Source organism: Labeo rohita, chromosome 13, assembly GCF_022985175.1.
Source record: "Labeo rohita strain BAU-BD-2019 chromosome 13, IGBB_LRoh.1.0, whole genome shotgun sequence".
NCBI lineage: Eukaryota > Metazoa > Chordata > Actinopteri > Cypriniformes > Cyprinidae > Labeo > Labeo rohita.
This window is the reverse complement of record NC_066881.1, coordinates 2,174,302-2,191,714: the sequence shown is the minus strand read 5'-3', so window position 1 is coordinate 2,191,714 and position 17,413 is coordinate 2,174,302. Positions and strand designations below refer to the sequence as shown.

The window sequence follows — 17,413 nt, the reverse complement described above, 5'->3', positions numbered from 1 at the left end:
AAGTTAGCAGGTGGCCTCCGCTATTCATTGGACGTCAACACTCTTTTTAGATTGGGACCACATAACATCTGGGTGCCCTGACCACTGCTTTCAATTAAGTCAAATACAGTCACTCAAATTTCTGGCATTCAACAAACATGAACTTCATAAAAACTGGCAAGTTGTTGACAAAATCTTTATCTTGCCATCAGATGAGATCAAAATAGATTTGCATGCAAATGTTTGTCAAAACATTATGAAAATAAAGAGTTTTCTAGCAAATTCATGTAAAACCTGCAACAAACATGGCGAGTTGAGTCAACTGGTACAGACAGACACAGAAAATATATTTGAAAATAGATTTAATGACATACAAACACTGTTCTAAAATAATAAATGCAGTATTTTCCAAAAAAAAAATATATTACTCAGAGTACTAATACAAGTGTATATAAAGAAGAAGAATATTTCTCAAAAAAATAATAATAATTTTGCATATCCACCCACTGATATCTAAAGCAAACTAATATGAAACAGTAATTGTGGGCTGCAAAACTTTGGGCTATTTGAGGAGATATGTTTAGTCCTAGGACATACTCAGTGCTTTTACAACAACACTACAATAAGTTTAGCAACAAAGAAAAAAAAATGTTTGTTTGTTTGCAAATTCCAATATGACTGTTTTTTGTTGTTGTTTTTTCCACATAAAAAAAAAATAAAATAAAATAATAATAATAATAATAATAGGTGACTCAGGGTCTAAGGCAAGTACATTTCTTCTGTAAAATAGCAGCAGTTCTGTTTTGGAGTGGTTGCTTATGAATTTGACATGTATTCTCAGGAAAGGAAACTATACATGATCCTGTAAAACTCTCTCTAACTGGCCTAACGTTTTAAAATATTCTTAAAGAAAGAGCAATCAGCTATGGATCTGTGATAAAGAGTGGTAACTCATCTACATCTCTCATATTAAAAAAAAATGTTATTACAAAACAAAGCCAAATAAATAAGAGGAATTATGAGCTAATATATACATAATACTGTACATCAAATGTCAAAAACTATTTCTTTTGATATGTTATTCCAGCAATATAGAAGCACAGAAGCTCTCCTGTCCTCAATGACATCCACAGGACCTCACCACCATATTCCTGTACTTTTTCAGAATTACATTTGAGCTGTCATCAAAATACAGCACTGATATGGCATTCAGTTTGGTTGGTGCACAGCAAGGCTTTGGCACATTATCAGGAAACATTAGATGGACCTGTGATGGGAGAAAAGAGAAACAGCAGGTTTAACTGGATATCAAATAGAGACAGCAAAAATGTTGTATCAAACAAAAATCTCTTTCAAAATTCAATACATGTGCGTTCAAATACATGATGTAGTTCCAACAGTTGATATGTATATATACATATAATAAAACTGCGGTCCATTTTCAGATCTCATTTTTTTAGAACTGCTGCTGTAAACAGTTCAATTCAGTTATGAAGCAGAGGACGCTTACCAAGGTCTGCACAATCGCATGGTTTGTCGCATTCATATGCGCATTCAGTGGAAAAGAACATTCTCCATCACAATAGAAGGCTGCATAGCCCTCTGGAGCGATAATCCAATCCTAAAATGACAGAGAGACAGAGATGAATTCTCTGGTTGAATGAAGCAATCATCTTGTGCAGTGTTGTAAGTGATTGATGTCTTGCGAGCCACCACATGCGTTTACCTGCCATCCTAAGTCGCGGAAGCTCACGTAAAGTTCATGCTTCTTGCAGGCTTGTCTCTGTTCACTGGTGTTCTGATCTAGATAACAGAAACAAAATGGACGTTGAGCCTTCAAACACTGAAGCAGTCATGTTGTTTAGTCTAGGAGTGTGTGTGGGCTCAATGTGCTCTATGTTTGCAGCTGGCAGGACGTCTTTGTATATAGACTCTGTATGCAGTAAATACTCGGTAATTTGATGGCAGCAAAGATCCCTACACTCACAAAGCATCAGGTAAGCTCAGCAGGTATTCCTCAAGTGACTCATCTATGAAGAACAGAACTGTGGATTAAAACAGCTGCTACTTATTAAATGCAAATGTTGTAAGTGATTTATACAGAATAGCCTACAGAAAATATCCCTCAAATATGACAAGTATCATGGAAATAGGAGCCCTATAGGAAATCACATCCTTCTATGGCGGCCCTAGCCTCTGTACGACATGATTGTGGAGTTCTTTACAGAGCCACAGACTTTTTTTTTTTTTTTTTACAAGAACCATCACACTGCCAACTAACATGAGACATTGTCACACTTTTGCACAATTTATGTTACATCTGAAAATATGGAAACCAAAACATGATCACTGAACATGCATTATAATAATCTGTTATACTCTTCGCAGTTCATAGTGCAACTTAGTTAATTGTATTATTGCTATTTGCAATGTATTTTTAAATTTTAGGTGTGGCGTTTTATTTTTGTTGTGAATGTTTATGGAATCCTCTTCCAGTGCATAATAAATCCTCCCCATCTGTGGATGCTCTTAAGTCTAGACTGAAATCGTATCTTTTTAGTATAGCTTTTAGAATTGATTGAGTGATTAGGATTTAATTTTTTAATTTGTAATTTTGTTTGTGTGACAATGTAATGATGCTGGAAACCTAAGGACTGAAGAAAAAAATGAGCTCTGTAGTTAATTCTGGGGCAAAGTTAAAGGTGCTAACCTACCACATTCTTCAGACCTTACAAGGTACCGTGACTGAATTAGTAAAAGAGTACAAATATCTTGGCGTCATTGTTGACGGCGTCCTATCTTTTAGTTCTCATATTACTCAACTGAAGAAAAATTGAAAATCAAGCTTGGGTTTTATTTTAGGAACAAGTTCTGTTTTTCATTTAATGTAAGAAAGAAATTAGTTTCTGCCACCTTATCTGTACTTGATTATGGTGATGTAGTGTATTAGTTCACACCATCTTCTCTTCTTTCTTTCTTAGATGCAGTTTATCATGGTGCTTTAAGGTTTATATCAGATTGTAAATCCTCAACTCATCACTGTACTTTGTATAACAGAGTAGGTTGGCCTTCTCTGTCTACTAGAAGAAAAATGCACTGGTACCTAATTATTTATAAAGGCATATTGGAGATGTTGCCTTCTTATCTCTGTTGTCATATACAACAGAAAATTGTTGAGAAATATTTTCTTTGTTCACTAAATTGTTATACTCTCTCTGTTCCTTTTGTTAGAACTGAACTAGGTAAGAAGGCTTTTATGTATGCATAAAAATTACAAAATTAGCTGTCTCTGGATCATTTTATTCATCTGTTATCCGGCAAATAGAAGATGACCGAATGATGTGTAATTGTTTTAAGTGAAATTAGTCTGTTTGTGTTGTGTAAATCTGTGATGAAACTGATTGTATTGCTGCCCATTTTGGCCAGGATTTTTAATCTCAGAGAGTCCTTTCCCTTAAAATAAAATAAAATAAAATAAAATAAAATAAAATAAACATTCAGAAGACCTTGAAGTGCTCTCTAGCTGTCAGTCATTGGGAGCATTCTGGTTTGGTGGCGTTGTCAGATCAGCATAAAGTAAAGCCCACATTACAGCTCATGCAGGCCAAGCACTAAACACTCAGAAACCATCTTACTGACAAGTAATGTAAACCAAGTTCATTTTGTTTTCACCTGCCATGGTTTATCTTGATAGAATTATGTTGTATTATATTGTGCCTAGTATTATACTGTGCATTAATAAAGTATCTGTGAGTATCTTTAATAGATTTGATGCCACTAGCCAGATAAATTTGGCAAATCCAGTGATTAGTTAGTAAACAAAAATGCTCATTCTATTAACCCTGTTTGCTAACAGCTAACAAGAGGTTGTGAAGTCCAGAAACAGCTTTTGAGTTTGAATTTGAAACATGTATGTACATGAAGATGTCAGAAAGTGAACTGTGGCTGCTCTGTGGCCGTTTCTAGTGGAAGTCAGAAAAATGGATAACATTGTTTACAGCACCTCTGAATGTTTTCAAATATCAAAAAACTATACTGTACCTCCACTTTTGAGAGCTGGTGAAGATTTCGGTTGTGTTCTGCCTTTGTTTCTGTTGTGGCTCTTCCTCTTGCTTCCTGTGGCTCTTACAGAACGGAGCAGAACCTCACTGGCTTTGAAAAAGGCAACCAGGAATGGCTGTTTGGACTGAGGTCCGTTCCTTCCGATGATGCCAGCAGATTTCATGTTGATGCTTCTACCTGAAAATCAAACAGATGTATGCATCCGATTACAGAGATCAACGTTAGACAAACAGCTGTGATTTAGTCATGAGAACCTCTTCCTGGGTGGCAAAATCACCACAACTAAACTATTTATGACAGTTTCTGTGGGCCACACAGATACAGTAGTGATTGTGTACATGTCAGAGTGAGAGGAATAGGGCTGAAAACTGATCCTAAAATGCAGACAACTTAATGGCATCAGGTTCCTTTTTAAGAAAGAGGAAAAACTGGGCGTAGTCTTGACTCAAAGATGATACTTTCGTGAAGTCTCACATTGGTAAACGTGTCTGTTTTTAAGCTAATGTAATGAATATGTGAATGGAAATGAAACCAGCTGCATTTCATGGTCCTTGTTTCCAGTAAAAAGAGAATGCAACAATAATCAAAACAATAAAGCACATGCAGAAAAGAACACTAAAATATGACAGTCTTGAAAGTGACCAAATGTTTATCACTCAATAAATTACCCAAAATATTATTAACACAGAGCAATAGTAGTCTGGCAGACATTTTAGTAAAGCACCACTAAATGCAAAACTCATCTTACATTTGCAGATCCACATATTTAAACTAGAGTTTCCAGTACAGTGGTGTAACTCGCTGCATAAACACTGCAGTACAATGCGTCACTGAAGAAACCAATTAGGTATTCGTGAACCTGCAGCAATTTTGTCATATATCTGACATTTAAACCAGTTCAACAATAAAGTAAAAACTTCTGCAAATGTTCCAACCACACATTTTTGTGATGCTATTTTCCAGTGTTTGTTGAAACTATAATTTCGGGAAACACCAAAACATTAAACTCTAACGGTACTGACGGAAGTTATGGTCCTAGTTGGCTAACAAAGCATTTGGAGAATGTACCCCTGGTCAGGAAATACTAATGAATATTAGCACCATTGACCTCAAAGCTGTTGCACGCCATCTTCACAAAGTTTAAATGTGCACAAGCGTAAATAACATTTGTATCACAAAGATATTGTATGACTAGTGGACCACTTTTGACTTGAACAATTTGAACTTTTTCGTGCAACAGACTGTGATCATTGACCAATGGAAATTTCATGAGTATTCCTATTAATGAAACACTCCATCAGTGATTTTTCAAGCAAAACTGGAGCATAATATGTGTAGTGGCATGATACTTCACAGAGCTGGGTAGTAACCTACAACATGTATTCTTAATCAGATTCCAAAAATCAAGTACTCATAATTAGTATATTACATCACATTACAGATACTTTTTAATGGATTACATTGAATTATTTGCACAATGGCAGTTCTGTCATGACAACTCTTGGAGAGTTTTAGCATGGTAATATACATGGCAATGTTAATGTGTTTGGTCTTGGCGGAATAGATCTGCTACTCTGCTGCTGCAGCAGAGCGAGTACCGAAACTTGCTACTGCCAATAAATCCACGTGCTGTACATATAACACATATTATATAACATACATGACATCTGTACAGGTGGAGCTGGGGAAGGTGAAGGATTTCTGAAGCACGCTCCAACTGCTACAGCAAGCCCTAGCTAAGTATTTGAATGTTGAGCAGCAAACTCATTGGCTGCTGATGTGAAAAGAAACCAATCGCTGCGTGATATGAATAATCAAGTGATTACATCAAATTGAATTAGAACTTATTAGCCTGCACCATCTAGAGTTTCATGACAGCACTTTGTATTAAATAATTTATAATTCTCTTTTAAATGATCCTTTCTGAAATCTCTACTGTGTGTCATAACATTTAGCTTTGACTATATTCCCAATATAGAATGGGCATGTAAAAGTCATTTACATAAATTTGCAATCAATGCTTCTGAATTTGGGTGAAAAAAGCACCACTCAAGCAATTAGACCATGTATAAAACAAACAAATTCTGCAAGGTACTAAACGTGATGCATAGCTGTGAAACAATATGTCTTTATCATATCTAGTAACCTTCAGTAATTGATTTGTTGTGATTTGTTGTTTTTTATGTTACTGATGTTACTAATGTTTGTTAATGTAATGCAGGGATTCCCAAATTTTTTTGTCAGCCGAACCCCTTTAACATAAACTATTTACGGTGAATGATCCCATTTACATGCAGGTAAACAAATTAAATATATCTTTTTTTATTGTTCAAATGTTTCAATAATTTATTTTACATTAATTATTCACTTTTTGTCAACTCACAGTCCCACTGCAGTTCTTACATTAAGCCCTGGTTTAATGTAATGTTTAATGCATTTAATGCTGATATAAAAAAATGCAATGTTTTTTTTTCTCTTTGCTTTGTTTTGTCAATATGGCACAATTAATGGTAAGTTTAAAACAAGTTAGACACAAAGTATTCTAAAAAGTAGTGCATTACCTAAAAAGATTAACCTAGATTACGTTACCAACCACAGTTGTCATCATGAAATCTGCAATCAGTAATGGATTACAGTTTGTAAGTAATCTACCCAGCACTAATACTCCAGTTTCCAGTACCATCTTCTGACCCCGCATAAACTGTATGAATGCCCTTAATTAAAGCAGAGATGTCACTGTCTTACCGTCAGTGATCTCCACGCAGAGCTGAAGGCCCATGTTCTGCTGCGGATTCAGGACCCAGTGATTACTAGTGGCCGTGATGTCAAACACCAGCCACCCCCCATCAGTAGCACGGATCTTTTTCGAGTCCAAGAGAAATGTTTCAGCATCCCTAAAGAGACAATAAGAATGCACTATGAGTAATATGATTTACTTTATATTTTTGAATATAACATTTCACTGTCCCCCACAAATAGATGAATGTTAAACTGTAATGACATGTTTAAAATCCGAGACGAATGAGTTCGATTTTGCTAATTGCAGTCATTCTGCATCTTAATTAGTAATGTTGATTATAACATACAAAAACAAATATTGAAACGAGTGCAACCAAATTTTCTCTCAACCCTTCCTTTTCATCTCGACCACAATTTTGTCAACAAGCCATTCCTGTTCATCTACTTAACTGACGTTCCAAAACAGCACATGGGCCACACAGTGAGACAGCGGCGCTGATCTCACAGACAGGAAAAATGATCAGAGACAGTGGCACGTCCCAGCATGCAACAATGAGGGCGAGCGCACCGCACCACCGCATTCTGTGTCCCTGTTACGACTCAATATCCTCATTTTCTTTTCAACTTCAGTGTGTCCAACTGAATGCAACTGACATAAAGTAGGTACATCATACACACGGCCTCAAAAGACAGGGAGAGATGAAAATAGACCTTAATACATGTTTTCAGAACTCACCAAGTATCATGGATTCTTTGAAGTGCCTTGGAGTGCCATGTGAACACCATCTCTAATGGTAAATCATTCAGAACGTGCTGTTAAATATTCAGATTCCCCTAAACAATACCATTAATGATTCTTTTAGTACTTCAAGAAAACGCAACCCCAACCCATGAATAATGTGTCCTGAACCAAATATTCTAAACAAAACCAATGTTTTTTTTTTTTTGTATTTCTTTTTATTAGAGGACCATCTGTTATGTCAAAAACTTTGTTCCATATGTTTATCTTCAGTTACTCTTTGCCTTGTGAACAACCAGTTGGTAATGACACTGATTTAAGCCTCATGAGCCTTCAGTTTAGCATAACACATTAAAAGTTATTGGTTCATTTCCAGCTGGACGCAGCAAAAGTAATGACTTGCGGTTCAGAGAAAAGGTCAATAACCGCTCTGGTCGATTCAGCCAGTGAGTGAGTCCTTAGACTGATTCACACCAATAACTCACAAGTTTTTTGAGTCAATTCATTAAAATGTTTCGGCTCATTAGAGTCACTTGCGAATTGAACATCAAACTGCGAACAGCCAGAGAGGACAATGCACTAGAAACATGTGTGGTCTGTTTACTGTGTCATGGCACCCAGTCTTCTGCTTTCATTAAATTCAGATTTTTCTCTCCTGAACAGAAACTAATGTCTTACGGTTCCAGTCTACAGTATATGCAAACAAACTAGTTTTGAATAAGAATTGGTTCTCTATTTCAAATCCTAACCATTATGATATCAAGGTGTTTTACCGCCATACCTTTAACACTCACAGTGGGCACGCTTTGGCAGGCTGTAAGAAGTGGGTGCTAAGCTGTGAAACACTAAATTCCACTAATCACAAGAAAGTAACAGTATGGACACAGGAGTGAATGTGTGAAGCTGTCGGACGTGGACGCCTCATAAACACAGCCATGAGAAAGGGTTCCAGAGCCTCTGATGGCTGAATCCATTATAAACCCCTGTTTCATTGCCCCAGGAGAGTCGTATCTCCACTTACATGTTTCAGCTGCATTCATTCATGGTGAGAAAAGGCCCTGTCTACATTGTGCCCATGTATGACTCAAGATAAGTCACGGGTCTCAATCTAGATTAGAAGACCATTAGAACCGTGAAGAGGCAGGTGGGCACACACTCACTTTTAGGAAGCTCTGGAAGTCTCTTGATGCAGAGGCCCTCTATTAAGGCCATATGGCCCTGTCTGGGGTGCAAGCGCTCTGACAAGCAGTCGAGATATGCAAAGAGTGATAACTGATGGACTTTCAAGACTTTCATAAGTGCTGGAACTTGCCAATGAGCTGTTAATGGAAAGCTTTATCCATGGCCATTACCAGCAAGTATATCTGGTGAGACTGAGGAAGAACAGGTTTGCGTTGGTTCGGGTGGGCTCTGGTTAAGCGAAATTATTCCTACAAGAGGTGGTCTGAACCTTACAGAGCAGAGTTGAACTGATGTCATGGTCTTTTAGTTGAGCCCAGATGGCTATATCCCCCCAAAAAAATCAGCAAAGTTGGTGTAGTTTTTTTTTAGGAAAAATGTTTCCATACATCATTCCACAACAGCTATGCAATATGTGAATTAAAGGCACAGGTTGGACCTCCCATACTTTAGATGTTGAGAAGGACTTGTATTACCATTCTAACTTAAACCTTATTGAGCTACATTGACATGAGCAATGCAAAAGGTTCAATAGCTATAATATAATCTTGGTTCCCACATCTTTTTAACAATGAACTGAAATGAAAAGGATTTGTTTCTCCAAAATAATTTTGTAGAAAAAATATCTGAAAACGTACGAAATGCTATTCCCTTAGTAAATCATTCAAAAGTTTTGTTCTTTTTTCCTGCACATTTCATAAGTTCATTTAATACTTGAGTATGATAAAGGTGAACAGATTTGCTTTGCTCTGTAATGAATGGATAGATTTAAGGCAGGAGATGGGGTGATAGGGGGATGCTGGAAGAATCATCACGGTACTGAGGTGCGCAGCTGTTTATATACTCTTGCATAATGATTGACAGGATCGAATGAACTAGCTCCTCCTCAACCTTGGTTTTAAAACTCCATAAAGTAAATCTTCTTTGAGGAATACTCGGAATGATAAAGATACCAGCCTGCCATCTGGATTTTTTTTTTTTTACGTTCAGCAAAAGCAGTGATCTTAGTTACATATTAATAGATCCTGTAGTAAATATGGTAGCCTACAGTAGTTGTAAAAGCAAAGCTAGAGACACGTGCTCCTGAATCATGTTACACAACATTATCCTTGGAACAAGTTCCAAAAATATGTTACATTAATATTAGCCAAATGTATTTAACTTTTTTCACATATTTTTTAAAACAGTAAGATGACCAATCCAAAACATTGTTTACCACTGTCAGTCTTTCAATGGTGACAGATTGCTGTCTTAAAACCTCCTGACGCATTCAGTTTAATCATCACAAGGGAAACCTCTAGACAGACTCCAGACTCACTCGTGTAAACAGGATGTCCTTTTATTTTCCGCTTGATTGCCTGCCTAAAGTGTTTCACAGACCAGGCAGAGCTTTAAGAGCCTATCCTACAGGTTTAATTGGAAGTTAGGTTTCATTTAAACTCAACGTGTTACTCTGAGGCAAAAACGACACAATATCATTAGTTTACATTAGTTACATTTGCAGTGGTACAAAAGCACACACGCAAAAAAAAAAAAAAAACTGTTCTTTTGGACTTTCTATTCATCCTGAAAAGTGACACTGAAGACTGGAGTAATGATGCTGAAAATTCAGCTTTGCATTAATTACATTTTAAAATATATTCAAATAGAAATAGTTCTAAATTGTAATTTTTTTCACAGTATTTTTTTATCCCACTGTGTTTTGGATTAAATAAATGTAGCCTTAGTGAACATACTTTCAAAAACATCTTTAAAAAATCTTACTGACCCCAAACTTATGCACAGTCCAATGCATATCTATTTTTTGTTGTCCTCAGTGTTTAGAGTGTGCAAATATACCTACAGACTTTTGTAAACTGATGGAGCATTTATATTTTCGGCATAGACAGCAATCAACATTACCTTTTTATTTAAACCTACACCAGCTGTCAAAAGCATGTCAACTATTTTTTTTACTATAAAAAGAGAAAATATGAAATAGCACAAGTATGGGAACAATGCTGTGACCAAGAAGCGGTCTTACTAACTATTTGAGCTTCTTTATTCTCTCAACCAACTTCATGAGTTTCATTCTGTGATGCTTTTAAAATCAACTGAAAGAAGTTCATACTGTTTGCACTAGACATTTATTGGCTGGTTTTCTTTTGCTCCATCTGTTCCAACTCATCCAGACAACATTATTAAAATGTTATGGGGAATTCCCTGAGAATTAATTATAGCTGCTAACAATGACGTTTTATTTGCAGGTGCTGTTTGTGTTCCTTTATTTCATTTTGTAAAGAGACTCTGATGCATTCTGTAAAAAGTATTTTAAGGAATGGGACCATGAGAAACATTCATTCGCTCTAGTGTGTCCTAGTTTTGAATACTAGCATAGAATGAGTAAAGATCTTACCTGTTTGGGTATTCTTTGATGACTTGGTATATGGTGACCTTGAGCGTGATGTTCTCATATCTGACGTGACTTTGATCCTTATAAATCCTGAACTCGGCGGCGGTCACTGCCTCACCTTCCGGAATCTGAGTCAGGTCGAAACGAAACTCCCTGTAGTGTCTTCTGTGATGGGAGAAATCCTTATCCCTCTCGACTGCACGGAAACACAAAGCGCACAATGAGAAGCTGCACGGGACTCATTTGTTTCACACCGTAGGACGGAGGAAGACTATAACACACGTAAAATGTGCCAGGAGCTGCTTTCTTTAAAAAGTCATTCATCAAAATCGCCAACATTCAACGCCTAATCCAAACATTTGGACGACCAACAAAAGCAATATCCAGTCCATTAAAGCAGCCATCTAAGCACAGGTAGCAGCCGCTACACAAGCCCTTCCCTGTATGCTCTATCCATGATGAATGGGCTGTCAGGTAAGAAAAACAGGCCTTTACTAATAACGCACTGCGTTAGCAGAGAAAAGCTGACAACACACAAATTTAAAAGGGAACAATGTATGACAAGTTTTCCACTCTGATATTCTGACCTCCCAAGATTCACATTTCTAATCTGCTGCAAATACCATGTGGGTATCACTGTCAGAACTTTAGTGCTATCTCTTAAACATGTCATAAATGGTGGACACCTTAACGAGAAATCAGTTTTGATATATTGGAGATGCCTAGTCGATAAGGCTTTCTCTATATATCTAGAAACTGCTCTACCAGATGGCGATGAACATTGCATGCAATGTGTGTTTTAACCCTTGAACAGGCCTCTGAAAATTCAGTAGGACACCAACTGAGATATGAAATCCCGCTGAAAATACTGTACGCTACTCAACATGATCTACCATTCTGATGTACACACATACAATTATATAACACTGCAGGTTTCAAGAATACAACATTTACATTTTAGGCTGTAATCAGGAGTGAAATCAGCCATACATGATGATTTTCTTGAATTTTTAACTTGATTTAATTACAAGCGATGTTTGAGGTGGGAAAAAAAAGCTGAAAATGCTAAAAAATGCTTTTAACATTAATAGACATCTCAACCAAATGGTAGACATGAAACGGTAACACTTTAGTATAGGGAACAGTTCTCACTATTAACTAGTTACTTAATAGCATGTCTATTATTAACATATTGGCTGTTTATTTGTACTTATAAAGCACCTATTCTGCATGATCATATTCTACATTCCTAATACCTGAATTTAACAACTACCTTACTAACTATTAATATGCAGCAAATTAGGAGGTTATCGAGGCAAAAGCCGTAGTTAATGGTTTGTTAATAATGAGAACTGGACTTTAAAATAAAGTGTGACCCATGAAACTGTTGGGTTTGTAAAACAAAATACTGACCAAACTAGAAAAAGGAAAGGAACAAAATGGTTAAAGAAGAAAATCTTCTTTTGAGCTAATTCCATGTAGTCTGCGATCCTCATTTCTGAAGCATTGCCTAAAACATGCATAGAGTGATCTGCAGACATAGAGCACTGCTGAAGTGTGTTTGCTTTGTGGTGCCGGTGAAATAGCGCAGCTCGGCTCCTCTGATAGTTTATCTACAGTGAAAGTCTGTAGTTACTTAACACGGAGAGGTCAGAGGGCAGGCCACAGTTACACCAGCTGGCCAGACTCAACTTCAGCATCCTGACTGCTAATTAAGAACAGAAGATGGGGATCTAGTGCTTTCCGGGCAATAGAGAGATATTGTTTAATTAATTCAGCGCATTCATTTCAAGAGACTGGAGGAGTTCAAGTATATTTTGCCTGCCTGGCAGTGAACCCACGTTTACCTTTGAATGGAGACTTAAGCAAAATTCTTCATTTGCTCTACCCATAGCTGTTGTTTTTCTTTACTATGAGTATAGACAAGCTGCTTTTTTAAAAATCATGAACTACTACAGCATCAACAGTGTATCCAGGATCCTTTTAGTCTTGTCGTACTTCGAAAGAGCCGCAGTGCTTTGAAAGCAGACGCTGTACATGCCCTCATTCTCCTGAGTGAAAACACATGGAGCGCAGTTAAGGTGATGATGGGGGACTCTACCTCAACACACACGTTTATTTACTCTGCCATATCTGAGGCCCAAACTTTGTTTATACTGAACTCCCTTTTGTCTTTTTGTGACAAATCCATAAAAATAACAAATTCATGCAAGATTTTTGTGATTCATCTGTGTGTAGGATTTTGTCCTCTCCATAAACAAAACACTGACCTTTAAAGGCATGTCCTTTAATGGAAAAACAAGCAAAAATATGGCTAGACCAGCATCTAATGCATAAATTAGATTAGCAAAAAAAGAAAAAAGGCCCCAGCTACTGGCACCAGATTACCAGATTTAGACCAAAAGCGGCCTTTCTTCAAGCTCTTTCCTCTGCTTAACAACAGGAAGTAATTAAGGCAAATTATCCTCAGGTCAGACAGTCACTTGATAAGTTTACATGAACTGTGAGGTGAGAGGTCACAGCCACTGAAGTTGTATACAGTTCAGCGTACACTTCTCGTCTTATCGCAGCATTCTTCAAATAACAGCAAAAAGCATTTATTACTAACGACAGGATATTAACAAACCCTGCATGTACACGTCCTTCATGATTTGCTTCACATTTTCTAGTCTCTTTGCTACGGTATGTGCATGTATGTTTTCTAAGAAGTATATTCTGATATAATGACACTCTTTATAGCCACATTTTTATTTTCTCTCTAACCTGCAATTGCCTCAGAGTTTCCAGTAACCATACGGTCCTATATATACACCGTTTATAGAGTTTTCAAGGACAGCGTAAATGTGGAGGTCTATATTCCAGTAATATGAAGAAGAAAAAAATCACCTGCTATTTTAACACTGAGGGCGTTGGATTCAAAATAACTATATTTAAAATCAAATAATTGATCTATGACAGAGATATTAATTTCTTACAAAGACACATAGGTTTGCAAGCACCCAGCAATAGTGTAAAACTACTAATTTAGAAATATCAATAATATCAATAATTTTTAGACAAACTTGCAAAAATAGTCTAATAGAAATTTAGAATCACAACATCATCAAACGACCTCAAAGTAAAACAGGCTATACTGATGGCATTTACATATCATTTTTGTTGAACTTAGATAATGCATTCAAAAGAGCATTTTTCCCCCATAGAGATGTTTTCACTTCAACAACCAGCAAATGGATATCATCTAAATATATATACATTTTTTTGTTTCGTTTTTGTTAAACAAACCATGTAAGAAGCTTGTTTACTCAGCTCAGCCCTTCCAGACTCCCGTGTGTCTACTAAATTCAATAGGCTATAATTTTACATTTTATAAACTTGGTGAAGCACTAAATCTGTAATATTGTGACAAACGAAACGCTAGCTGCCAATTATCAATAATTACCATTTAAAATCAGGAGCTAGGCTGTAATTGCATTCCTTCTATAAACCAGCACATATTTTAAGTTTCAACTTAACGTTTACTGATGTCTGAGGCCCTTTAGCTCAAAAATAAAACGCGTGTTAAAGCATCGGATTGGCATTTCTTAATGTGCGTAATTTTATAAACAAACGTTCACATTCTCCCGCAGGAACAAAAAATATGTTCGGTATCTCTGAGATTCTAGATTTAAAACATCAATGCGATGAATTTGTACATTCTCTGACTGGCATAAGCTCTGTAGAGATGTATTCCAGCTAAATGTTTTTTGTTGTTGTTTTTGTTTTCCTTTAGTTTTATACAGTGTGACACCAAGTAACAGAAGTGTCATTCTACTGGATAGGAATCACCTTTCTGAAAACATTTTTTCCTGCGGTTTTGATTAAGTCAAGAGTAGCAAATTACAAGCATGAATTCGGGTGAATCTGAACAGAATACTGACACACATTAACAGAAAACCCTGCCACCCAACGCATACGTACCTAGATTGACAAAACTCATCACCATATCCGCGTCATTGAGAAAGTTGGTGTCGTGCGCGGTGGCCAAAGGCGGGCTCTGACTGGTCAACGGCGCCGCGCGGTACGGCTGCTGCGGCGCGCTCGAGTATCCATGTGGAACTCCAGAGGCGTTTTTACGCGCTTTCCCTGAGAGCGTTTTCCCGAGTATCGCGTCCTCCTCGTCGGTCGTCATCGCGTTGTACAGGTCCAGCATGAACAGCGGTGCTGACGACGTTTGTTTACCCGGGGAGAAGGGCCTGGGACGGTGAGGCAAGCCCAGGATGGAGAGGATTTCTCTCTGGATCTCTCGCCGCTCGTGGTTACGCAACCGCCTGTAAATAAAGCTCGAATGCACATGGTTGTCTCCTAAACCGCACTGAACGCCGTGAAGAAAACCGAGACAGCTCCACAGAAGTCCAAATGTTGGCGCTCTCATCTTTATCTCTCAGGATGATGCTTTTACCAAGCGAGTGCTGGGTTGATTATGGTGCTCTCCATGGTGCACCATTAATAGCTAACTTTGTTCAAGTTCTTTATTAATCAAGTCTTTATTCCGTATTTCCTCTCAAAGCTAGAATGAATTTCTTCTTAGGCTTCAGGGTGATGCCTCAGGTCAGCTGTCGCTTGCGCTGTGCCATTCCTAGGCAACATCTTCACTACTGTACTGAAGATGAATTGAATTCTGAAGTGAATTGTTTCACATTAAACAACTAATGTAAAAAAAAAAAAAGCGAGAAAATCAACTTACAAAACACTCTTCACCTGTGCGTTTACTGAAACCAGCACCAGAAACAGAAGCGCGCAGCCTCAGGAGGCAGTGCATGAACTAGCTCAAGTTGTGCATGCACCGACAGAAGACTACATCCCTGAAAAAGTGTTGAAAGCAGTAGTCCGTCCCACACTCTGGAGGGTTTGCATCAACCTCTAGCGGTCGTATATAAAACATCGTTGACCTGGGGCATGAATGCAAGCTCACCGTGAAATGAGAGACACTTGATATATGAGACCTTTCGTGATTAGTCAAAGGAAAAGTCCAGGCGGGCAAACACCTGTCCGCTTTATTTCAGCGTTGCTCGGTCTATTGGCGACAATTGAGTGCATTTTTTCCAAGTAATAGTTTGCTATGGCAGTGGCATCATTTGGAAATCTGTTATTAGTATTTCAACTTCTAAAATGGCAAACGAATGCAATTGTGCAAGTCTGGGAACTTTGAACTTTTATGTGTAGCCTCTACTACCTACAGTATGTAATACTAAACGATTATAACTAGAATATATAAATTTGACTGTTAATTTAAACATAAATATATGAAAGTGAGTGATTTTAGGTTATCTTGAATGAAAACCTAAAGGGCAAGTCTTATTAGGGACCATCAAAAATGAAAGAAAGGGGAACAGCGACATCTAGGACTAGGAGTGAAATTGCAGGATTATTAACAGTAATACTCAATTGGAATAAACTGATTTGATCAGCTGTTGCTTAAAATGTAAAAACTACAAATAAAAAAAAAATAACAACTTAACGATGAATAATTTTCTGACAAAGATAATAATTTATCACAGGGTGTAGGATTTCAATGTGCCTGACATATTGAAATATTCAGTTTTTGCATAAAACTCCTATTCATTTATGACCTTGTTATGGGAAACGATAAGACTTCTGCAAATCACATGCTGGAAATTATAGTAAACGTTTCCCACATCATAAGCAATACTATTTTTGTTACAGAACATAAAGCAACAACAGCAACGACAAAAATAATAAAAAAAGGTTTTAATTAATATTATCAAAAGTCATTCAAACACATGAAAGTTATAAAATTAAAAAAAAAAAAAAAAATCACTGCAAAAATAAGAAAGCGCTCTCACAGGAGAAGCTGTAACTGATATCAGCTTTTATAAATAACAAAAAAAAAAAAAAAAATTATACATTTATGCAAAGGTGAGCTTTATTACACTCTACTACACACCCTTTATCGACCAAGGGTACAAGCTAAAAAATTGCTTTCAGAATTGTGTCATGATAATTTGCTGCAGAGAAAGGTGGATTAAAATGTATATTATAAATTTGTTCAATTCACCATTTTTTTATATTTAATATAGATATTATCTAATTACACTCACATTTGTAATTTGAAGTGTAGCAAACAGTTCCCACAACTATGGAAAACCTGGAATACCCGAGAATTATAAATTGTGATCCCAGGCCTGGCAAATGAATAAAATCTTAAAACATTCATGGAAAAGCCATGGGCATTTTTATAGTGAATATATGTATGTTTTTTCTCTCTAAAATATTACAGGATATAATGTAAAAAAAAAAATGTAATCACAAATGCGTGGAAA

The 17,413-nt window shown here is 36.9% G+C and overlaps 1 protein-coding gene across 1 annotated transcript; it reads right to left on the bottom strand.

Annotated features, from left to right (window-relative positions):
* Positions 1-324: 324 nt before the first annotated feature.
* Positions 325-17,328, bottom strand: bmp5 (bone morphogenetic protein 5). The gene is made up of 7 exons (XM_051125964.1): positions 15,051-17,328; positions 11,094-11,286; positions 6,787-6,935; positions 4,021-4,218; positions 1,706-1,782; positions 1,490-1,600; positions 325-1,246 (listed from the first exon to the last, which is right to left on the bottom strand). Exons 1-7 carry the CDS (start codon positions 15,502-15,504, stop codon positions 1,097-1,099), a joined length of 1,332 nt encoding a protein of 443 aa, XP_050981921.1. The 5' UTR covers positions 15,505-17,328; the 3' UTR covers positions 325-1,096.
* Between the last annotated feature and the right edge of the window lie 85 nt (positions 17,329-17,413).